This window comes from Canis lupus, chromosome 8, assembly GCF_011100685.1.
Source record: "Canis lupus familiaris isolate Mischka breed German Shepherd chromosome 8, alternate assembly UU_Cfam_GSD_1.0, whole genome shotgun sequence".
Taxonomy (NCBI): Eukaryota; Metazoa; Chordata; class Mammalia; order Carnivora; family Canidae; genus Canis; species Canis lupus.
This window is the reverse complement of record NC_049229.1, coordinates 53,481,985-53,507,670: the sequence shown is the minus strand read 5'-3', so window position 1 is coordinate 53,507,670 and position 25,686 is coordinate 53,481,985. Positions and strand designations below refer to the sequence as shown.

The following is a 25,686-nucleotide window of genomic DNA, read 5'->3' as shown; positions in this document are numbered from 1 at the left end:
AAAGCTGCCCTGTCACTAAGACAAATAAGACTTCGATGTCCTTGTTTTGGTGAAGACTTCAGGTTTCAAGGTCTTGTCCTCACATCTGGAAACTTGAATTTTCTATGTCCTAGATTTAATGTGACCCAGGAGACTGGTTCATACTAATCATGAAACTCATCAGAGAGCATTGTATAAAAGAGTACCAGTTCACTAATGTACCCTGTGGGGGCTCTGTACGGATATTTAAACACTATTCTATGCAGAGCACCAGTGTCCCAATTTTCTATACCTTGGTTTTAGCAAGGTGAATTAATAACCAAAGAGCTGCTTGGTGAACAGAATCAGAGAATAATGATATCTAAAGGACTGTTTGTTTCCTCCCTATGGTAAGGCTACCCACTACGTGTCTTTAACAGAGTCCTTATAACCAGAGATCTATTTACTTCACCAGATTCTGTTTTTGTTCCTGGAGTGTGTTGAACTGACTACTTTTGTCTTTCTCACAGTTTTCTCTCCTTCCACTCTGATGCGCAGCCTTCTGTTTACATTTTCTTTTGATATGTTGCTGTGCACAGATTTTGCTCTGGGCCTTTTTCCAGTATGTATTGATGTTGTAATTCAAACTTCTGGCATTCTGGAAGCCACTTATGAATAAAATACTTATGTCCTTTTTCAAATCATAGATGAGTATCGGGAAAGAACCAGGTCTTATCTCTATTTCTTTGTGTCCCTTGACAGTGTCTTATCCATATTAGGACTCAGTTAGTATTTGTTGACTGAAGTATAAATCGTAGAACACTTTTATGGTTAATTTTAAAGCTAACATTTGTTGTTTGGTCATTCTTTAAAAGCACATTAATTTCTGGAAGAGTTGTCTGTCAGTATTCAAGGGGACCTTTGCTCTTATTAATCGCATTACTTTTTGTGCGTCCAGAGTATATATTTTAAGCAGTTGTTTTGTACTGGAGAAAAACTGTGTTTTAAGCTTGTAAAAAACCGGAATGAAAGCTTTTTTGGGTTTGCATAATTTACCTTTCAAATCGTACCTAAAACCTTAAATCTGTATATGCATAGAAAATACCAAGTACATTTTTTTCTTCTTCTAAACTTGAGTTGAACCTCATTAACCTTGATAGGCTATTTGTATTCATAAGAATTCCAAGTATCCTTGATCAATGATTCCCCCTGATTTAATCTCAGCCTCCATCTTCCATCAACTTACTTTTCTTGAAGAAAAAATTTGACTTTTAAATTCAATGGGGGAACTTCAAAGAAAGAAAAAAAAAACAAGGTGCTGTACATAATTTAGATTAAATGTTGAAAGTGATAATTGAGTGACAACTGACATGATTATTCATTAGCAGAAACTTGGGACTGTAATGCCATAATTTACTTTTAAAAGGAGAGTAGTGGAAAACAGAAATGATAATCAATAATAACTTTTCTTTTTGATGATTAGTACATGAGGAACAGAAGAAATGTTGCTCCATTTAACATGCTTTTAAGATAAACTCTTGATTCTTGCACTTTTTATATAAAGCTGGCTATTTTGCTATGTAATAGTGCCCCCTTCAATACTACTTTTAAACCCTTCTTAGAGACTTTAATGCCCTGTCTATAATTTTTGGTTCTTTTTTTATCTTAATAATTTTTTCCTTATCCAAGTGCTTGTTGTAAAATAAAGTACTGAGTACTAAGTAATTTTTAATACACAGATTATAAAGACAACAAATATTGGCAGCAAAACTTTACAGACAGGCTAAAATTGTTGAACCTAGTGGAGATGAGGTCTGCCTCTGTTATTAGCCAGATTAACCTGCATTGAAGCAGATTTCTAAGTCCACAAATGCTCTATACTCTGAGTTCTTCATAAAGATGACTACTGGCAGAGATCTCCTACAAGTAAAAACTCCAAAACTAAATAAACTTTTGTACCTTGAGGAAGATAAATTAGTGTAATTCTCAAATCTTTCATCTATATGAAAATATAGGAGTTGTGAAGAAAGGCAGCTTTTCTGTTTTCTGTAACTCAAGAGTTGCATGAATATTTCCATAAGGCCAGAAAGTAGAAGTGGACCAAATATTTTAAACTTTCCTTTAAGACATCACTAATATTGACTATTTAATATGACTAGTAAAGAAATAATTTAGGAATAAAAGTGTCTATTTTAAAGTTCTTTATTTTCTGAAGTCATGATAATTTCTGTCTCATGTGTTTTATGTATAAATTAAATACATAGGCCTTTATATATGTCTCTGTGATGTGCATGGACACAGGCATGGAGTCAGGGTGGAGGAGAGGAAGAAACTTACATTCCTCACAGAATAATGAAATATTGGTAACTTACGTTAATTATAGATAGATTTGATGTTAAAAGCAATTATAAAGGTATCATACACCTTTGGGAATAATTATTGAAGGACTTGCTATGGAAAAATAGGTGATATGTAACAAGGTAATATTTTTCACAGAATCTTAGTAATTGATAGTTGTTCATTTCTTGACCACCACCAATGCCACTAAAGGGATATAAAGTAGACTTTATAATAAGCATATTTTAACTGTTCATTAATTATTCCTGTATTCTTTATAGTTACCTTTAGAGTGATTTTTGATAGCATATCATTTTAAGTGGAGATCTAAATTGTGTTTTAGATGTTTATTTTTCAGGCAGCTTTCTACAAGGAGAAATGAGATTATACTTAGCCTTAAGCAATGAAAAAGTCAATGGGACTGTTATACTCTTGAAAATGTTTGAATGGTTATAAATTATCTTTGCCAAAAAAAACTTTTAGTAACACATGGATAACATAAGCAAAGGTCAGTGTTAGCAGGTTTTTTCAAATGTATTAATAAACATTTAATTTCTAGTACTGAACTTGCATGAAGTATGAGTTTATGTGAGGCAGTACTTATTTGAGAGGAACCTGTGATTGTGTTAGGCTATAGTTTGCTATGGATTAATAGATTAGGTAAACAACTGGCAATTTTGATTAAAGAACAGTTTCTGCCTTTGTTAATGGTAGGTTAGCTTGTTGCAGACCAAACTTCCTACTGAAAAAAACTAGAAAAACTGGGTAAGACCCGTATTTTTAAAAATTGTTTGAAGCTATCAGAGAGCTATCTGGGTATAATAACAGGAGGAATCATGTATTCTGTTGAGGAGTGGAGTGCAGAGCTTTAGGTCTGACACTTGGCACCACCTTTACCCTGAGAAGTGTTAATCACAAACTGAGCTTACAATAGAGCTTAGGTCCTTTAAGGAGAAGGGCCCTGCTAAACAGCCACACTTCCAGTTGGGATACCCAAAGAGCTAAACCCTAGGAGTCTGGGTAAGCTGGAAGTGTACTAACAGTCATGAAGACTAACATAACTTTGAATCTCCTTGTGACATTATCTGTCCCTATGCTAACTGCCCATCTAAACAGAAGTACATCTTTTGAGGAGGAAGGTATTATCAACCAGAGCCCTCATATTATTTCTATAATTTGTCATACAGTGTTTAGCATTTGATCAAAACTTAGCAATCATATCAAGAAAAAAACTACTAGAAAACAAGATATTAGCAAGAAATAGGAATAGGCATAGAGACTGTTCTGATAGTGGAGTTGACAGAAATGAAATTTAAGCCATTGGTTATTAATAGGTTAAGAAATTAGATCATATGATAGTTAATTCTAGCAAGAACAGAACATTATAAAAAGAATAGAAATCTGAGAACCAAAATATATAGTAACTGAAATTAAGAGCTGGATAGGTAGGTAGTGTTTAACCAAAAATTAGATACATTTTGTTTTATTCCTCTGAAAAATTTTATCAGGCTTCTATCTCTCTTCTATATATTCTTAAGTTATATAATTTATGGTTTAGTTTATGGTTTTATTATCTGGTTTTTCTACTAATTGGCAAAAAAACAAACCTCAATTTATTCAGTCTTTGATTCAATAAATTTTGATTAAGAGTCTATTATGTCTTACATATTATATCTTGTACCCCCTTGAATCTGGGGGTACACAAATGAGATAACATTCATTGCCCTCAGTGAATTCACAATCATTAAACTCACATTTAGCACTGGAGTTTCACTTCACTAGAAAAGCCAGGCACCCTTCAACATGGTTGGGAAGAATCATAGTGAGACTTAAAATGGGGAGCAAGTATATGGGGGGTCTGAACCATAGGAACTGGGCATGAGGAGCATCCATCCAGTACCAAGATGGCTTCTGTCCTCCAAGACAGAGCCATAAATGTAAAAGCAAAGAATCATCAGAAGACAAAAAATAGCAGAAATATCTTCAATAGGAATTGGTATTTGGTGATTGAAAATCTGAACAAAGGTTTTATAATTTTACAAGCTTACTATATATCACATTGCCCAATTATATTTGTTCTTTCTAGGTTACGAGAAATTGGGACACACTCAAATGGGGGTTTAATAGGGAAGCATGAAACTATCTTGACAGCTGCCCTACTGGGGCTTCATGGAGAAAACTAACTTTATACATGTTACCACACTGATGCTGTCATTGAGACTCTTTCTATTGCAAAGATAAGAAACCTTGAGCCATCGCTATGTTGGGTTCAGCATTAATTCGTTGGTACACTCATTTGTGAATATGGTGGTAGAGTCACCTGACTCTGCTGGCCCTCCTTTTTTTTTTTTTTTAATGCGTGGATTTGAATTGCTCTTATAGTATCAGATGATTTCAACCTGAAAAACTTCCTCAAGAATGTCTTTATTCAAAAAAAAAAAAAAAAAAGTCTTTATTCCGCCTCATTTAAAAAAGATAATTTTGCTGGGTATATTAGATTTTAGTTGACTTTCTTTCAGCACTTTGACTATACCATCCCACTGGTTTTTGTTCTTCTTTATTTATCATGAAAAGTCAACTTCCGATCCTGTTGCATTCCTCATTCATGATGAGTCATTTTTCTCTTGCTGCTTTCCACATTTTCCCATTGTTTTTGCCTGTGATATGTTTGGATGAAGGTTCTTTGTATTTATCCTACTTTCACTTTATCAAATTTTTCGGATATATAGCTTAATGTTTTTCTTCACATTTGGGAACTTTAAGGCATTATTTTTTCTTAAATTTTTTGTGTTTCTTTCTCTATTCCATCTGGTATTTCTATTGCATATATGTTAATATTCCACATTTCTTTGAGGCTTTAAGTTTTTGGATTTTAGGGGCAGCTGGGTGACTCAGGCAGTTAAGCATTCGACTCTTGATTTAGGCTCTGGTCATGATCTCAAGGTTGTGAGGTGGAGTCCTGTGTAGTGCTCTATGCTCAGCAGAGAGTCTGTTTGAGATTCTCTTTCTCCCTCTCCTTCTGCCTCTCCTCCTTGCATGTGCATATGCACACACACTCTCTCAATAATAAATCTTTAAAAAAAAGGTTTTGGATTTTTAAAAAATTATATTTATTTATTCTTTGGACAGATCAAATCTATTGAGCCTTTCAAGTGAATTTTTCATTATACTTACTGGACTTGCCAATTTCAGAATTTCCATTTTAAAAAATAATTTCTGTCTTTTTACTGCTGTTCTCTATGACATTATCACCATATACTACTTTTAAAAGATGGTTTTCTAAAAAAAAATGGTTTCCTTTAGCTCTTGAACACACTTATAATAGCTTTCAAAAAAATCTTTGTTAAGTTCAAAATCTGGTCCCCTCAAAGGTAGTTTTGATTATCTTTTTTTTTTTTTTAATAGGTCACACTTAAAATTTCTTTTCGTGTCGACTATTTTTTTGTTGAAATTGGACATTTTTTATAATGTATTTAGTCTGAATACTAACTTCCCACCTTCTGGGGTTTGCTGTTATTATTTGCTTTTAGATTAGTTTAGCGAATTGGTTGAAATAGTTCAGTGAAACTTTTTTTCTCTGCAGTGTGCAGTTTCTGATGTTACTTCTCAGAGGATGCAGCCTTGAATATGTGCCAAGTCTCCATGACCACCAGGGATGATTGTGGTTTTAGCTGGGCTTTGTTTGACTCTCTAGTCCTTTGATCTCCCCATTATATGTCTGTCTAATCTGACTTGATATCCTACCTAGCTTTTATCCTATTAATTGCTAGCTGATTGCTTTTGCTTTTTTCTCTTTTCAGCCTTCCTTTCCCTTTCCCTCTCTCTTTCTTTTCTTTTCTTTTCTTTTCTTTTCTTTTCTTTTCTTTTTTTTTCTTTTCTTTTTTCTTCTTTTTTTTCCCTTTCCCTTTCCCTTTCTCTTTCCCTTTCCCTTCTTTCTTTTCTTCTCTTCTTCCTTTTTTCTTTTTCTTTTTCTTTTTCTTTTTCTTCTTTTCTTTTCTTTTCTTTTCTTTCTTCTTCCTTTCTTCCTTTCTTTCTTTTCTTTCTTTTCTTTTCTTTCTTTCTTTCTTCTCTATCTATCTCTCAGTGCCCTGGGATATAAATTGTACCACAGTCAGATTCCATTAAAGTTGGTTCTCTTTGCAGAGACTGGTGTTGCCAGTCTCTGGGAGCATTTTCTGATTCTAAGAGCACTCTTCTTAGCTGTCTTTGTTGTTTTCATCCTTAGATGTTTATTTCTTTATGTTCTGTTACAAATAAAGTCAGTCCCCTTAGAACTGCTGAGTTCTCTGTTTATATCATTTCCCTCTTCCTCTCAATAGAACCTCTGCATCAGGGACTTTAGGCTGCTTCTTTCTGGGGTGATACCTCAGCTCTTCAGGTGTGATTCTAAGTGGGATTGGTAGTCCCTGATCTACCTCAGCTGGCCCCTTTTGTGTGGAACTGGGCACCTGGCTGACTCAGTCAGTAGAGCATATGATGCTTGATCTCAGGGTTGTGAGTTCAGGCTCCACATTTGGCATAGAATTTACTTAAAAAAAAAAAAAAAAGATTTCCAAAATAAGTCTTACTTGACTTACTGTGTATTTACTATGTACTTATTATGACTATACTATGACTAACAACATTGGGTAAACAGAGATTTCTTACTAGGACACCAAAGGCATGAATCATAAATGAAACTAATTATAAATCAGACTTGAACAAAGTAAAAAAATTTCTGCCTTACACTTGGCTGCATTAGGAAAATGAAAAGAACAAGCCACATTGGGGGAAGATATTCATGGAACATATATGGAACAAAATATTGGTATCATGTTTATTTATTATACCTATATATTTGGTTCATTATAGCAGTGCCATTTTTTTAATGCTTATAATGAGTGTAAGAGAAAATCATTAATGTCATAACAGATAAAGATAAAGCATTTATGAAAAGTTCAACATCCATTAATTAGGGAAACTTTTAGTAAAATGGAAGAGAAAGAAACTTTCTGATACTGAAGAGTATCTACTAAAAACCTATGGCACACCGTTCTTAATAGTGAAATACTGAGGGGAAATGAAGCAAACACTTCCCTTCTATTCAGCGATGTAATAGGACTAATAGTCCAGGCAGTAATTAAAAGAAAAAGAAAAGTATCTGGGTGGAAAGGAATTAGTAATGCTCTCTTTATTTCCAATTGATATTTTAAAAAAAAACACATAGACTCACAGGTGAATTAACATTAACAAGTCAGGTATGTATTGTCAGCTAAGACAATGAGTAAAACCAAATATCACAATAAAATAAACTTTGATCAGCTCTAAACTAAAAACAAGACACTGAATCATGGTCAGTCACATTGTTTTCACAAAAGTATTATCCTAAGTATTGATTTTTGAAAACAAATAGAATTTTCTTTACTCTTAGATAAAATGTATGCAATTTATTTTTTTTAAAAGAGATATATGTAATCAATATTAAGAACAAGAAAGGAGCTCTACCTATACATAACAAGAAGAAAGATTATAAAGAAAAGTCATTATATTGATATGAATCGATGCTTGCTTTAGATTAACATTGTCTAGTAGCACTTTAAACAATGATGGAGATGTTTTATATGTGTGCTGTTCAGTATATTAACCATATGTACTCTTAGGGCACTTGAATGAGGTTGTGTGACTGAGTTTTTAATTTACTTAGTTTAAACATAGGTGGAACTTAACAGATGGGAATGTGACTAGTTGGCATGAAATTGGGTTAGGAGCCATGTCTTGAATTCCCATTGGTATAGAAAGCACACTGATTTTACTTTGCCTACATATGACATGGCTGTATGGTGGGAAGGTGGTAGTCTTGGATTTTATTGAGAGCTGATTAAAGTAACATCCCTCATAGTTAGCCCTTCCTACAAAATCTACTGGAGTCAAGAAAAGGATTATTATTTTTCTTTTTTTTTAATTGTGGTAAAAAATGCAAAACATAAAATTGTCATCTTAACCACTTTTAAACACACAATTCAGTGGTTTTAAATAAATTCACATTTATTGAATACATACATTCAATGTACAACCATTCTTCCTCATCCCCACTGAAACTCTGTATCTATTAAATAATAACTCCGACTCCTCATCCTAACCACCCCTGCCCTCACAGTTTCCGGTAACCAGCATTATAACTATTACACTTTATGAGTTTGATCATTTTGCATACCTCATATAAGTAGAATCATACGGTGTTTGTTCTTTTGTGTCTGGCTTATTTCGTTTAACATAATGTCCTCAGGTTTCATCTATATTGTAGCATATTGTAGGATTTCCTTCCTTTTTAAGATTGCTTCTACAATTTAGCTGTTGCAAATAATGCTGTTATAAACATGAGTGTATAAATCTCTTCGAGACACTGCTTCCAGTTCTTTTGGATATATATTCAAAAGTAGAATTACTAGATCATGAGGTAATTCTGCGTTTAATCTTTTGAGGAACCCCCATACCTTTTTCCACAGTGGCTTACCATTTTACATTCCTCTCAGCGGTGCACAAGAGTTCCAGTTTCTCCACATCCTTATCAACCCTTGTTATTTTTTTGGGTTTTGTTGTTGTTTTTTTGTTTTTAATAGTAGCCATTCTAATGGATTGAGTCAATATCTCAAGGGATCATTAATTTTGTTTGAGACAGTACTTATTTAAAAAAAAGAAAATAGGATTCTTTTATCTCATTTAGCCTTCCTTAGCTTCTCTCAAGAAATCAAAATTGAGAAATGAAGAAAACTCAAGTACAAAACTCAACTCAAAACTCTCAAGTGCAGTATTATTGTATCATGTAGGATAATGTGTCTGATCTGTTTCCAATAATCCATAATACTCTATGATAATGTAGAGCTATAATATTAAGTGTTAGGCTACATCTAATTTCTCCTCTTCATTACATATAATGAATTACATATAATTACAATACATACATACATATAATTAGAGATAAAATATTTCCTTAGTTTAACTATGTACTTTATCTTGGTCCTCTCAGCTGCCTACCTCAATATTGGTAAGACAAAAGTGTACGTCTTTTATTGATACCTGCTTTGTCCTCTTGCATTTCATAGCAGATGTATGATCAGAGGTCCTTCCACCTCTGATCAAAAGCAGTCCCAAATACCAATCTGCTTAAAGCAGAATGGTCTTATACTATCTATATTCAAATTTTCTTCCCCCAAAGTACCTATTTTAGTTAAATATCAGAGTTGCAGAGTTAAAATTATCAGTCTAATAAGAGTGTGAGAAGAACTAAGAAAACAGAAATGTACTTCAGATATGTGTGCCCAGGTCAGAATTTCCCCAGTGTGTTGCTGGGACCTCAGTATTAATTATATATCCCCTTGTGTTTTTAAGTTGAACACTCTGAAGAAATGTGCATATAAAATGTTCTGTGTAGTGAACATCATGGCTAATGAAACAGAAGTTAATATTTTATTTCTTCACAAAGAAATGAATGTATTTAATTAATTGAACATTATTTTCTGTACTTTGCTTGAGCTTAGTATCATGTTTCATTAAAAAGTACAAGGAAACTAGTTGTATGAAGCAGATACATTCTCATAGGATTTGTGGAGAAATAATTATTTTTAATCACTGAGAAAGACTGAGGAACCTGTTATTTGGGATTAATGTCCTTTTACATGTGTCTGCTTCATTTGGCAAAAAGAAAATGATAATAGTATATGTAGCCAAATTAGAAGGTTAGAAAAGACAGAAGGTTCTATTTGTAAAGGAAGAATTATTTGTGAAATGGTTACTGCATTGGCCCCTAATATTTTATGTAGTTGATCCTTAACTCATAAAAGGATTTGAATCAGTTATTAAATATTATTAATATGTATTTTGCTTGTTAAGAGTAATTGACTCATAAATTTTAAGTATATATTCTACTTTCAACCAATCATGACTTCAGAAATTTTTAATAATATGATCCCAACAAGTGATGGTCTAAGTTAGCTGCCTGTAGCTGTATTTCAGGGCTACAATGCTTGTTTTGATTGGTTTGAGTTCTTTTATTCAGATATTTCCCTTAGTTCACCTGACTGTGGAAAATTGATTAGTTGTCCTCTCACTATCAGTTCATGGAACACCTAAATTATACTGAAATGAATGAGCTTATCAAGACATGCGAGAATATGTCAGGCTAATTTCCCAATAGAGGTGAGTGGGGCATGGCTTAATTGAGAATCTGAGAATTTGAGGTGAAATCCTATTAAATCGGTTCTTTTGTTTACATGGTAAAGGCAAAACTTTATAACATCAATTAAGGGTTAGTGTGCAAAATAGAACTGCTCTAGGTATTTTATGCAATAGTTGTTTGCATACATGCCTTGCCTAGGCTTCTAAGAAGGGAAAGCACAAAGGGGCATATTCACTACAGAACAAAATAAATTACATCTCTAAGACCTGGCTGGCCAGTAGCAAAAAGCCAAATTAGCAAGTATATTGTCTCTATGCAGTTTCCACATTCTAATTCTCTCTCTATTGAGTCTAATTTGCCCCCAAACCTAGCTCAAGGAAGTGCTTAACATTCAGTTTTGTAGCCTCTATGGGATAAGAGAGTATATAATAGAAGGAGGTGGAGATGGGGGCCAACTGCTGTTGGTCAGGTCATAAACCAAGTGCCAGTAATCAGGTTTTCTTTTAGCTGAGAAACATGACCTTGCCTTATATTTTCATAGCCCTTGAGCCTAGCCTTGTGCCCATGATTGGCACTCTGCAAATGCTGGTTGAATTCATGTTAATCCTAATGTCACATTTACAAATACCTATCCATATATTGTAATGTTATATTCAATGTGTTGTTCATTCGTTCTTTCTTTTTTAATTTATTTGAGAGAGCAAGCATGGGGAAGGGAGGGGAGAGAGAGAGAGAGAAAGAGAGAGAGAGAGTCTTAAGAGACTCTGCACTGAGCACAGAGCCAGACATGAGGCTCCATCTCATGACCCTGAGATCTCAACCTGAGCAGAATACAAGAGTCAGGCACTTAGACTACTGTGCTACCCAGGCACCCCTCAGTGTATAGTTTCTTTGATGATTTTTGTTTTTAAAGCTTCCTGTCTTGGGATCCCTGGGTGGCGCAGCGGTTTGGCGCCTGCCTTTGGCCCAGGGCGCGATCCTGGAGACCCGGGATCGAATCCCACGTCGGGCTTCCGGTGCATGGAGCCTGCTTCTCCCTCTGCCTGTGTCTCTGCCTCTCTCTCTCTCTCACTGTGTGCCTATCATAAATAAATAAAAAAAAAAAAAAAAAAAATTAAAGCTTCCTGTCCATTTTAGGTTACTTAACTAACCTAACTCTGGAAAAGAGTTTAATTTCAATAAATACAGTAAATATAAATAAAATTTTAATTTTTTTCCTATACTTGAATCAGTCCTCTTGTTCTCACTGAGATATTTGCATCTCATTTTGAATATCCCTGGTCAGCCTGTGTTTTCATCTTATGTCTGCTTTAAGGCAGTCATATTTTGGGCTGGAATTAGCCTTATCTTTGTTCACAGAGTCAGGATGGAACTGGAGGGTATTATGCTGAGTGAAGTAAGTCAGTCGGAGAAGGACAAACATTATATGTTCTCATTCATTTGGGGAATATAAATAATAGTGAAAGGGAATATAAGGGAAGGGGGAAGAAATGTGTGGGAAATATCAGAAAGGGAGACAGAACGTAAAGACTGCTAACTCTGGGAAACGAACTAGGGGTGGTGGAAGGGGAGGAGGGCGGGGGGTGGGAGTGAATGGGTGACAGGCACTGGGTGTTATTCTGTATGTTAGTAAATTGAACACCAATAAAAAAAAATAAAAAAAAATAAAAAATAAAAAAAAAAAAGATAATTAATTGAATTCTGTCTCAAACCGTGTTCTACTTGAGGCTTCTTACTTATTAACTTTAGTGTTACCATTTTTGTCTTTATGAAGAATTGAACTTTATATTTGCCTATACTTTAGATATCATTTTGTTTCAGTTTACCATTTTGATAACAGGCAGTTGCTGCTTTTCACTGTGCTGGGTTTCTAGAAACTGTATTGCAAAACAGATCAATCTTTTGTGGTTTGTGTGTTTTTATATGAGAAATCTTATAATTAGAATGATGTTTCCAACCAAGGAGACTTGGGAACCAAAACATTTGTGCTTAAAATAACTTGTCATCAATTACAAGATATAAAAACTCTTAATCTTTATAATAGTTAAAATTTAAACTTGTTTTTTAACTTTCAATAAAGTGAGTATAATATAAACACATCATTTTACAGTGTACATGTTTACCCTCGTGTACTAAAAAGTATGTTATGTGTGCATGTGTATAACTGTTGTGCTATATATTTCATGTATCTAAAACTCAAAGGCTAGCAATTATAAAAATTAAAAGAAAAATTTATAGGTAATTTTTTGTACAGAATTTAGAAGAGGCTTTTATCAAACTGTTTGGGAAAACTGAACAAATTGAACAAGTGGCTTTTTCTCTCCACTAATTTTTCATTACTAAATAGAGCCTTTACAGATGACTGTATTTCCATTTGGCTTGCCCCTAATTTGGGATCATTCTTTTTCAAACATTACAGAATCAAGTTGTTTTGAATTCTTACAAAAGACTTTTTGGGAGGTGTCTAGTTGATTAGATTCTCTTGTTAATCTGTTCCTTCTTTCCCATTCTCCTCTCAAACCCATTTCCCATTTCCCCTGCCAACACCAATGTTATGAGCCCTTTCATCGCGAAAGGCATGGAAGGGAAAAAAGGACAGGAGTGCCATGCACAATCTTGCCATAGTGGTGTTGGCTGTTGTTTGGGTTCTGACATTGACTGGCTGGCATGGGCATTTGTTTTCTCTTTAGCTGTGTTTCTACCTCTTACTTTTTCTTGCCTTCTACCTTTTTTTTTGCTTTCTCTTTGTCTTTATTACTTTTACTAGCAAGTGCAAATTATCTTCTTTTTGTTCCCTTAGCCACCACTTAATGGTGTTAGCTCAGGGCTCTTTTCTTTTTGACAAAGAATCATTGTTAGAAAACATCATATAAAGATAAGGACAGATGAAGACACTGAAGAATGAAATGTAAGTATAGATTAGGAAGCATAAATTGGAAAGAGAGACAGAATTTGAAATACAGGAGAAAAATTGCTCATATCTAACACTTTTATTAAAAATAACTGTTATGTGTCTATTTCCCTAACTATACTGTATGGTTTTCTGTAGCAGTAGAATGTAGAACTGTGCCATCTTATTCACCTTTGTGTCTCAGTAGCTTGGTTGTTCTGAGTGCAATGTTTATTGGATTGAATGGAAACATACCTGTATTTTATTCAAAAAGACTGACAAGTGGTTTCTTCTTTTTCCTAGTCTCCTGAAGGCCATAGATGGCATTCGTATCTACTATAAGCCAACTCTATTGAATTTGATTGCTGAAATTGAATTCAGATGAGAAAAAAAAATTGGTTCTAAAAGTCCATTCCTGCTTTAAAAGGATGATCTTCAATTATTTTTAATGTTGCTATAATATTTTAATATCCTGGTGTTAGTATGATGTCCTTTGGTGATTAATCTTTCTCAAGCACATATCTGATCATATTATTCCCCTGCTAAGAAACTTTTGAAAGCTTAAACTGGAGTTCAGCATTCCCCTAGCCTGGTTTCTGACCTTACTTTTTAATCTCTTTTTAGCCCTCTTGAACTTTCACTCTTCATGAATAGCCCTGATGGCCCCATCTGTGGCTCTTGCTCATGCTACCCTTGCTCTTAAATGCCTGTCCTTTATCAGTGACCCAATCTTTTCCCTTCTTCACACTTGAGTTTGCCCATTGTCTCCTTATTTTATGGGTCTTTCTTTATGATTTCTTGTTGATCACAGTAGTTTCTCTTTAATTTACTAACTTAAATCCTATTTCTACTAGCTAACAATGATGTTACTTCGTTCCTGCTTGATCATATTTGTCCCAATTAGTGTTTCTCATATATTACTTTCCTCTGTGCCTGGCCAGTGTCTTGAACATAGAAGGGGATAACTAGTCTACCTCTGATTTTGTTTTAGTCAAGTCAACTTTATTCTGTGATTTTTTTCCCCCCTCTCATTTTAAAAAATGTTCCAGAAACACCTCTACCTCAAAGATTGTGTAATTCCTGTGTAGGATTTCCTCCTATCTCAGGAGATAACGTGGTAACTTATTTAATTATTTAAGAGATTTTTTTGGCTGGTATCCAAGTCAATAATACAGTGATATGGAATCAATATTTATTTTTGTGTAATCACTATTAAATAAGAGTAGAGGAGAAATTGTATTATATTGTAATGATACCAGTGAGCAAATAATTATTGTTGTCACCTACATAATAGTCTATTTATTGTCCTTTAATGGAAAGTGTTCCAATGTAGGCTTAGCATTTTTTTCATGAGTATGAGAAATAGGAAGAAGGCAGATTGAAAGAATCTCGTATACTAGACAGAACTGGTTCCTTTATTCTGTAAATTTACTCCATTTTCCCCCTACCTAGTCCACTTTTTCCACTTTTGTAATTTTATGTTGGTAAATATTTTTTGTAACCCACATATGTAAAATTACGATCTTAGACGTGTGAACAGTTAAAGCTAAAATTTATGGTGGTTCTATCCACAACTGCTTTTTAAAAATAGAATATCTCTTTTTCATCTTCTGTTTCCATTTTGATGTCTTATTCATCTGCCTTATTCTTATGAGTAGGCTGTTTGTAGGTATAATTTGAATGCAATCACTGTAGCAATTAAAAAGGGAGACATTGGTAGCCAAAGCCAATCAGTTTTAAAAGGAGAGAGTTCTTTTCTGCTATCTTCTAAATGCATTGTTATAATGCATTCTTTTTTTTTTTCTTTTTTTGCCATTTTACTACTGAGAAGAAAGGAGTTAACATAGTAGACAAGAGACCACTTCCTTAGGTCTGCTTCCAAAATAGGTCCTGTTTGACATCTGGGAACTTTAATGATAATCAAGTAAGAAACTTTCCATAAATGATAAGATGTAGCTCATGGTGCCTAACCTTTTGTACAAAGAATGTGGTTTATGTTGAACACCTGCTTTGCTCCTCAGAGTCTGGAATTTTGGTACATATTAGGCAGATAGTAGCTCAGTGACTGGCTTCTAATTAAAACTTGGGGCACTTAGTGTCTAATGAGTTTCCCTGGTAGACAGTACTTTACACATGTTGTCAGAATTCACTGCTGAAAGAATTGAACAGATCCAGTGTGACTACAGGGAGAGGACTCCTGGAAGCTTGTGCCTGGGTTCCTCTGGACTATATCCCATGTTCTCTTCCCTTTGCTGATTTTGCCTTGTATCGTTTCACTCTCATAAATCTTTTTTTTTTTCACTCTCATAAATCTTAGCATAAGTATGACTGTATGCTGAATCCAGTGAATCCTTCTAGTTATCAGCAAACCTGAGTCCTTCAACACAATTCCTTATTAACTTTTTTTTTTCCCACCTGAAGAAAGAGATAAAAGAGAAATCAAATGTGTAAAGTTTTATATTGAGTTGGAGCTTTTATAAACCTTTGGTAAGGTGCTGTGAAGGGGATCTGAACAGACCACCCCAAAAGTGTCACTTTGGCATATATTGAGTTGAGGGCCCTTGAGAAACAGTATATGTAGGAAGGGTACTCTGACCCCTCTTTTTCTACCTAAAGGAAGTCATAATATTTTCCATGAGGAAAGTGCCCTCCATCTACCAGGAAGAGAACATTTTTTTATCAGTGCAGATTGGGAGTTGATTCTAAAACAGACTTGGACAAACAAACCTAAAATCATCCTGATCTCCAGTTAGTTTCCTCCATATATTTCCTAGTCATTTTCCCACAGTTAACTACGCCTTGAGCTTATTAGATCCCTTTTCCTTTTTCATGTCAACTTTCCATAATTTCTCTGTCAAAAAGGCTTAGGAACTCTTGGCTCTAAATAGAACCCTTCTTTGGATCTTCATTTTTTCAACAAAGGCTCCTATGTAGAAGTAAAAATATTAAATACAATTTGTGTTCTTTTCTCCTGTTAATCTATTTTACGTTGGTTTAATTCTCAGGCCTGGCTACAGAACCTCAGAGGTTTTTCTCCCATGTAACTGGATGGAATTCTTGGGGGAAAAAAGGACATTCTGTGTTTTTGGATGATTCCTGTCTTTGACAGTACTTATATAGTGAGAAATAAATAATAGACTTGATTAAGTGATATGATTTTTAACCACCCTGTTCTAGTAGCTGAGATAATTTCACACAGTTTAACTATAAAATGTTCTTTAGGATAGAAGAGGCTTCCAGGAATGGAATGATCATAGTAATAGAATTGAAAATCATCCTAATGGAATAAATATGAAAATTGCTTTTCATTTAGCATTTCATGTAGTACATAGGAAGATACTAATATTTAGAATACTTGCCTACCCTGAAAGCATTTATCTGTGGAATAATGATGTGTTTGTTTACCTGTGTGCTCTCCATAGGTGTGTGCTTATGTGAAGGGTTTTTATGCAGGTTCTGTAATATAATCTCTTGATAGATGGGGGAGAAATGTTTATTACAGTTAGATTATTCTGATTGGCTATTTGTGGAAGATGGATTAAAGATAGTGTCAAAACAGTGACTGAATAGAACCTACCAAGGAGTGAATATAGGAAGGAATTCTATGACAGGTTTTACCTGAAGCATAATATAAATAGACTGATGGGAGCAAATCAGTAGCAACAGTTTCTAGACTAGGGACAGTTAGAGGCAGTATTCTTTGAGTTCAAATTCAAACCTACTTTCCCATCAATAGTAAGAACCACAGTTATTTACAATTAGAATATCCTTTTCTTTTCTTTTTTAAGATTTAATTTATTTATTAATGAGAGACACAGAGAGAGAGGTAGAGACATAGGCAGTGGGAGAAGCAGGCTCCTCGAGGAGAGCCCGATGCGGGACTTGATCCTAGGGCCCCGGGATCACAACCTGAGCCAAAGGCAGATGCTCAACCGCTGAGCCACCCAGGCATCCCAGAACCACATCCTTTTCTATTCATTTATACTTATATACCCAATTAATGCCATAGTATTTTCAAATATTCTTCTAAGCAAGTTATTGTGTGTAATATGTTAATATGAAAGTCTGTAATTTTTAAAATGTGAGAATAAAGAACTTTATGTGCTTAAGCTCTGGGCTTACAGATGTTAATCATGTGCCTATTCTTATTGTTCTACAATTACAGAAAAAATAAATAGTTCTGAACTTATTTTCCTTTTAGGTTCAAAAGCTTGCTGGAGAAAGTTGAAGAATTTTGTATATTTGAATCCATTATAAATTTGAGACTATCTGACTATGACATTATTTGTTTGTTAGCTTTTAAACATTTATCTCTTGTTCATTTTCTCTTTTCCCATAGCAGTTATTTCAGACTTTCTCACTATTTAGATATACAATTCCACTCCCATTTCTATATAGTCTTAGCAGAGAGAGCCTTTACCACCATTTTGTAAGTAGGACTACCTTAATTGTTATGAGTTGGGCATCAGATTTATTCAGTTTTTTGACATGCTAAAATTAAGATGCCTGTGGGATTCCCAAATGTAGGAAATCATTGTATAATTCAATATTTAAAGGCCTGGAGTTTAGAAAATCAGTTTGACTTCTGAATTAGAACACCTTTATTAAATATCTTTATCTAGCTACATATTTACTTACTGCAGATATTTTCTGGTAGAACGGTGCTTAATACTAGAACCTTATACTGTTATCTGTATTTAAAAGCTAAATGGTAGAAGAGACCTAGGAAATGAGATTATTAAAGAACAGGAAGAAAAAGGAGAACTAGCAAAGAGGGGAATTATGAAAGTCAGGGAAGAAGAGAGACTTAAAAGTCACAAAGGGCAAATGACCGTGTCACATGCTACAAGGAAACTAGGGTAGAGTTTTAGAGTCCATTATATTTGGCTGTAGATGATCTCTGGGTGAGAGCTTTTTTAATTGTATGATAGGGATGGAAAACAAATCCAATAAATGAGGAAATGAATTAGGAATAAAATTGTGGGGTACCAGGTATGGACTGCTCTTTCCAGGAATTTGGCTTAGTAGGAAGAAGAGTATAGGGTGCTGGTTAGATCTCATTGGATTAATAAAGGTTTTTGTTTGTTTCATTAAAAAAATTATTTCTATGATTTTATTTTTTTGCTTAAGTATAATTAACACACTTTGCTACATTAGTTTCATGTGTACAACACAATGACTCAACAATTTTGCACATTTCTCAGTGCTCATCAAGATAAGTGTACCTTAATCCCCTTTATCTATTTCCCCACCATAACTCTATCCCCTTCTTTTCTGACAATAGCTATTTCATTCTCTGTGTGTAAGTCTGTTTTTTTTGTCTGTTTCTTTGTTCATTCATTTGTTCTGTTTTTTTTTTTAAATACCACAAATGAGTGAAATCATATGGTATTTGTGTTTCTCTGATTGACTTATTTCAGTTAGCATTATATCCTCTAGGTTTATCCATACTGTTGCAAACAGCAAGATTTCATTCTTTCTTATAGATGAATAATAATACTCCAGTGTGTGTGTGTGTGTGTGTGTGTGTGTGTATCACATCTTTATTCATCTATGAATGGGCATTTGGGTTGACATTTGGGTTGTATCTTGGCTATTGTAAATAATGCTGCAATAAACATAGGAGTGCGTGTATCCTTTTGAATTAGTATTTTCATCTTCTTTGAGTAAATCCCCGTTAGTGGAATTACTGAATCATACGGTAATTCTAGTTGTAATTTTTTGAGGAACCTTCATACTGTTTCCCACAGTGGCTATGTCAATTTACATTCCCTCCAATAGTGCATAAGGTTCCTTTTTTCCCACATCTGTACCAACACATTGTAATTTCTTGTGTTTTTTATTTTAGCCATTCTGACAGGTATAAAGTGATATCTCATTGTGGTTTTAATTTGCATTTCCTTGCTGATTAATGATGTTGAGCATTTTTTTCATGGGTCTGTTGGCCATCTGTATGTCTTCTTTAGAAAAAGGTCTGTTTAGGTCATCTGTCCATTTTTTAATTGGATTATTGCTTTTTTGGTATTGAGTTGTATAAGTTCTTCATATATTTTGGATATTAACTCCTTATCAGGTATCTTATTTGCAAATATATTCTACTACTCGGTAGGTTGCCATTTTGTTTTGTTGATGGTTTCCTTTACAGTACAAAAGCTTTTTATTTTGGTGTAAACCCAGTGGTTTAATTTTGCTTTTGTTTTCCTTGTAAAGGAGACGTATTTGGAGAAATTGTTTCTATGGCTGATGTCAAAGAAATTACTGCCTATATTTTCTTTTAGAAATTTTATGGTTTTAGATATCATACTTAGGTGTTTAATCCGTTTTGAGTTTCTTTTTTGCATTTTTAAAGAAAATGGTCCAGTTTCATTCCTTTGCATGTAGCTATGCAGTTTTTCCAATATCACTAAAGAGATTGTCTTTTCTTGTTGTATATTTGTGCCTCCTTTTTCATTGATTAATTGACCATAAAAGCATGGGTTTATTGCTGGACTCGATAATCTGTGCTGTTGATCTATGTACTTATTTGTGTGCCAGTATCATACTGTTATGATTATTATAGTTTTGTAGTATATCTTGAAATCTGAGATTGTGATACTTCTAGCTTTGTTCTTCTTTTTTCAGATTGCTTTACTACTTGGGGTCTTTTGCAGTTCCATACACATTTTAGGATTATTTGTTCTAGTTCTGTGAAAATGCTTTTGGTATTTTGATAGGGGTTGCATTAAAACTGTAGATTGCTTTGGGTAATTTTATTTCTTAAGAAGGAGCTATGTTACATACTAGAAGTGAGTGAAAAGATGGTAGGTCCAAGACAGGACATTTTGGAAGGGCCACTGTGTGGACTGGGAAGAGGCATGCAGTAGAATTTCTGGGTACTGAGGAGTTGCCTCTTCATGTGCCATCACATCAACTGATACCCCTCTGTGATTTTCCTTAGAAGATTTAGTAATCTGATAAAGGAAACAGGAAGTTTGTTAATTCCCCCAGAGCTGGTGTTTTTTGACATTTAAGTTCAGTTGTCTTTTTTTTTTTTTTAAGATTTTATTTATTTATTCATGAGACACACACAGAAAGAGAGAGAGAGAGAGAGAGAGAGAGAGAGGCAGAGACACAGGCAGAGGGAGAAGCAGGTTCCATGGAAGGAGCCCGACATGGGACTCAATCCCTGGTCTCCTGGATCACGCCCTGGGCTGAAGGCGGTGCTAAACCGCTGAGCCACGCGGGCTGCCCTAAGTTCAGTTTTAAAAAGGAGTTTGAGATATGAACAAGAAAGTGGTTAAAGTGAAAATTAAGGAAGTTAGGTCAAAGAACTTGGATTTAAAGCCAGCAAAAGAAATGTCAAGGCGTGGTCATCTTCCTGACAATGAAGAGCAGATGTATCAGAAGGAAAGGACTGAGGAAACCAGGAAAATTGGTAGATAAAGCAAAAGTCCTGAGGAGTGGGGAGGAGTGAGAGGAGGGATTATTGGAGGAAGGGAGTACTGGGACATAACTCTTGCTTCAGAGGTGGCAGATCTGGAAAAAGCCACTAAGATAGGTCTGTGGTAGTAGATGACGAAGAGGCATGGAGTTAGGGTCATTTGAGAGTCTGGCCGCTTAGCAAAAAGTTGAAAACATGGGCTCTGAAGCCAGACAGTCTGGGTCTGAATCCCATTCCCTCACATATTAGATATGTGATCTTGGGCAAGTTCCGAGAGTTGGTTACACATCACTAAAATCAAGATAGTAATATTGGGATCGAATGAGGTCATTCCTATAAAGCATTTGCTCAATCCTTTGCACAACTCAAGTGCTCAATAAACCTCAGTAGTAATAATAATTATTATTGCTAGCTCCTTCTCATTTAGATCTCAGCTCATATGTCACCTCCCAAGAGAGATCTTCCCCAGCTGCACTGTAGAATACAGGCCCCTTCAGGTAACTGTCCATCGTTTTAGCATCTAGCATTATCTGCTGTTGTAATCTAGCTGGTATCATGAATATCTCCCCAATACATGTTATTTACTTTTTTGGTTCAAAGCTGGGCCCTGTTAACTGTTCTGTAAGCTATGTATCTAACACATAAGAAGGGTACCCACTCTCCAAGTGTTTGTTGAGAAAAAAAAATATTGGTATCTCTCTGCTGATAGAGAAATCACATGAATACTACTAGCTAATAAAGCTGATTTCTAGTTTTGTGGTAAAACTTTGATAAGGGCAAACTGGTAAACCACTACGGCTATGGTTTTCTGATTTCATTTTAGAATTTTCCATACAAACAAGTGCACAGTTCTCAATTTACTGTTTTGTTTGGGTAGATAAAGGAGTGACTCATCTCTTCCAGGCTGCATTGAATTTAGCAAACTGAGCAAATGCAAACCTGTTGCTCTGAAAATCTTGTTTTCAAGGCATTATTATTATTAATTATTATTATTATTTATATATATATATTTTTTTTTTTGCCATAATGTCAAACCATGATCATGAAAGAAAGTGTATTTACTTTTGAGTTATGATGCAGGGATAATGGAACTTGGAACTGGGCTTTCTGCTGTGAGGGTCAGCAGAAGTCGGTAAATGTTTTCAGTTTTCATTTGCAAGAGCCTTACAATATAGATGATATTTATTGTTTGTCCAGCTCCAGTATCATCTCAGTGTCCTGACATGGCCTCTTCATGTTACCTTTGCCCCTCAAGTATTTGGAAAGTAAGGCTTAGGAAGGGCAGCTTATGGAATCCATTATTTCTGAATTTGTTACTCCCTTCCAAAGCTCTACAATGGTGGCTTAATGTTAATGATCCCATCATTCTTTTATTCATATGAAATGTTATCTAAAAGCAGTGTCCTCATTTTTGAAGTTAAAATTAGATCTTTACCAGTTCTTCTCAAATTAAAGTAAGTATGAATCATGATGATTTAGTGCAATTTCCAAATGTATTGTTGACTCATTCTGGGAAACTAGATTTTAAGTGTTCAAGTTTGATTTTCTTAATTATACTATATTCCAAATAAATTGAAGTTTGTTTAAAAATCTATCCTACACTGATTCATATAAGCTTGAGCTAAATTCATCAACTTGTAACATTAGATTTAGCTGGAAATAACCTATCTATAAACTCTTTATTGAGAGTCTTTTAAAAAAAATTTAAAATCAATTAGCCGATGTATAGTACATCATTAGTTTCAGATGCAGTGTTCAGTAATTCATCAGTTGTGTGTAACACCCAGTGCTCATCACATCACGTGCTGAGTCTTTTAAATGGACTTTCAAATATAATATTATCTATACTAATGTTTCCATCATCAATGTGCATTTTTTTTTAATTTTTATTTATTTATGATAGTCACACAGAGAGAGAGAGAGACAGAGACAGAGACAGAGACATAGGCAGAGGGAGAAGCAGGCTCCATGCACTGGGAGCCCGACGTGGGATTCGATCCCGGGATCGAATATACTCCAGGATCGCGCCCTGGGTCAAAGGCAGGTGCTACACCACTGCGCCACCCAGAGATCCCTCAGTGTGCATTTTTATTAGATATTTTTATTTTATTGTCACAAAGTTTTATGTGCTGCCAGAAAGTGAAATATCACGTATCACTACTGTGATAACCTGACACTTTTAAAAGCATTGACTTTTTTTTCAGTTGGACAAAGCACTACATTTTTACTAAAGTAATGCATATTGTTTTTCTCATCAAAAGGCCTTCTATTTTGGTGACAGTCAATTGGAAAATACATATTTTCCCTTTTTGGAAAGTGAAGTAGCCTAAAAATGAGAAACTATTCTATAAAAAATTATTACCAGCTAATGTGCTTATAAAATACCCAGAAAGAGACTCATTTTCTAGACTGACCAGTAAGGGAATTTGGTGCAGATGATTCCCATTTTGGTGACATTAGAGATTCTTGTTTGACACTATGTTAGGCATCCAGTTTTGACAAGAACGTGTTCCTAATATTTCTCATGCTTTATTCCCAGAATTTAACACAGCAATTGGAACAGAAGGAAAAGCAACAACTACAGATGTTGGATCAACTTAAAGAGATCCAGAATCACTTTGAGACTTGTGAGGCCAAACATAAGCGTGCTGACCTTCAGATCTCAGAGCTGACTCACCATGCTGAGGATGCAACCAAGCAGGCCGAGCAGTACCTTCTAGAGTTCCAACAGTCAGAGGCTCTGAGACAGGAGGCAGAGAAGAAGAGAGAAGGGCTGAAACTGAAAGCTCAGGAGTCCATCAGGCAGTGGAAGCTTAAGCATAAGAAGTTAGAGCGAGCATTGGAGAAACAATCTGAAACTCTTGATCAACTGACAGACAAGAATAATCAGGTATAAAAAGGCAAATTCCTAAGGAATGATTTTTGCTGTGACCAACCATTCATTCATTCTTCCTTTGAATAAACACTTGAGTGCCAAGCTGTGCATGTAACCTATCATGATGTCCTTGATAGAAGAGTCTTTCTATCTTGGCTATTTCAAGGTAAAAGTAACTTAGTTTTTTATCTTTTAAGTTTTTTTTTTTAATAGTTTAGCATTCTGTGAGGTTTTAGAGTTGGCCCTTAAAAGAGATTCACCCTGTCCCTCAGTTTAGCTTTTAGTTTCCTAAGTTGAAATTGTTCTTTAATGTTCAAATGGAAAAAAATTAAAAAAAAAAAAGGAAAAAAAAAATCACGAAGCCTTCTCTAATATCACCTGACTTTTCCCCCAGTGCATGTATCTTAAAAATCTCATTTTTTTTAGTATATTTCAACTTAAGTATTGGTTGGAAAAGGAGCATTTAAAAATGTGGTAGTTATTACTGGACCATTTTCTGGCAGCAACTATAATGGGTTTAGTTACATGAGTGATGTTCACAATCTCACTGACTGAGCAGTATTACCGGGTCACAAGGCTCTTTAAGACTCCTCTTTTTATGCCTTTTTGATCGCAACAAGAAGCGTTTTACTGATCTACGTATGCATTTCACATCATCTTTTCTCTTGTATAATCAGTTACTTTAAATGGATTTTATGCTCCTGTGTTGATTCTCAACTGTATCTTTGGGTTGAATTAAACTTAGACGCTTATAAGATAATAAGCAGAAAAGTCAAGGTTGATTTTTATCCATGTTTAGTCTTAGTGTATCATTTCTGCTTTGTCATTTGTCACTTGTCAAGAATTCTGAACATCCAGAAGAATAATTACTTGGATAACTTGACTTTCTTTCCAAAGAAGACAAGATGTAGGGCAATTATATTTATAAAATCAATTGTTTAAGAGTGACAGATGCTTATTTCAGATGAGCTGTCATGGAAAAGATGCTTTCCCATTTACATATGAATTTCATGGATATATGGAAGATTGAATAAATGATCACCTTGCACTCATTGTGGAGTGCTTTGCAGTTTAACACATCTGACACATACTGGGTGACTCGTTGCCCTGAGGTACAGGAGTTGTAAAGCTTTCAGACTTGAATCTGAACTGATCTGATCCCAGCAAATTGCTCTACCTTGATTATTCTGTTGTCAGCCTGGTCTGGCCACTGGTTCAGTGAGCATGACTGTAGGGGAGGTAGCTAGAAAGAAGGGGGGTGAGAGTGATTGAAAATCATCTGTGGATTTTACTTAATTAGAGGAAATTTAGAAGGGACCATGTCATCAGACTGTTTCCTAATCCACGGTGCGGAGTTTTCTAGATGGAGTTTTTTCACAATATTCAAAACTGTTAAACAATTATTTCCCAGAATGCTTCTGATGTAATTATTTTTATCACTTAGCATTGCTAATGATAAGCAAAGAAGTAGTTTTAAAGTGATTGCCACAGTTAGGGTAGTATCACAATTATCACAGCAGGCATTGTAATTTCCACTTTAAAAGCCTTAAAAATGAATGCAGCTTGTTGCAGTTAGAGTAGCGGTTAATCAAGGAAGAAGGGTAACAGCTATTTCACTGCACATGCAAGTGTCCAGTACATCTGTGATGTGGAAATATGTTGTAAATAATTTCGGAAAAAAACCATCCATATATTTATGTCTTACTGAATAATATCTCTAAGGAGTATTTAATTCTTAAAAAAATCACAAAGCCTCCCTAAGGCATTAGGAATACAGTCAACTCCTTTTTTGTTTTGTTTTTGTTTTTGTTTTTCATTTTTTTGGACTAATTATTTTCAAACAATGACTCTAGGGTATATTTGGAAGTATATATTAAAAAATATGTAATTACAATTAAAACCCATTATGTCATACAGAGAAAATTGTTTAGTAAGTAGCCTTGTTGAGCCATTTTCTATACTGAAACGATACGGTTTTTGTGTTTTCTAAGTACTTCAATGACTACTTCCATTTCTCTTTTTCCAGCATAATTTATTTTCTGCTTTAAGAT

The 25,686-nt window shown here is 34.7% G+C and overlaps 1 protein-coding gene across 21 annotated transcripts in view; it reads left to right on the top strand.

Moving 5' to 3' along the window:
* CEP128 (centrosomal protein 128) overlaps positions 1 to 25,686 on the top strand; it is a 397,326-nt gene that overhangs the window by 111,842 nt on the left and 259,798 nt on the right. For all 21 annotated transcript variants that reach the window (XR_005363617.1, XR_005363616.1, XR_005363618.1 and 18 more), the window contains one exon: positions 23,300 to 23,650. Coding sequence is in view for 17 of the 21 variants with exons in the window: in XM_038545463.1 (XP_038401391.1) it covers positions 23,300 to 23,650 (351 nt within the window). In the remaining 4 variants the exon portion in view is untranslated. The remainder of the gene's footprint in view (positions 1 to 23,299; positions 23,651 to 25,686) is intronic.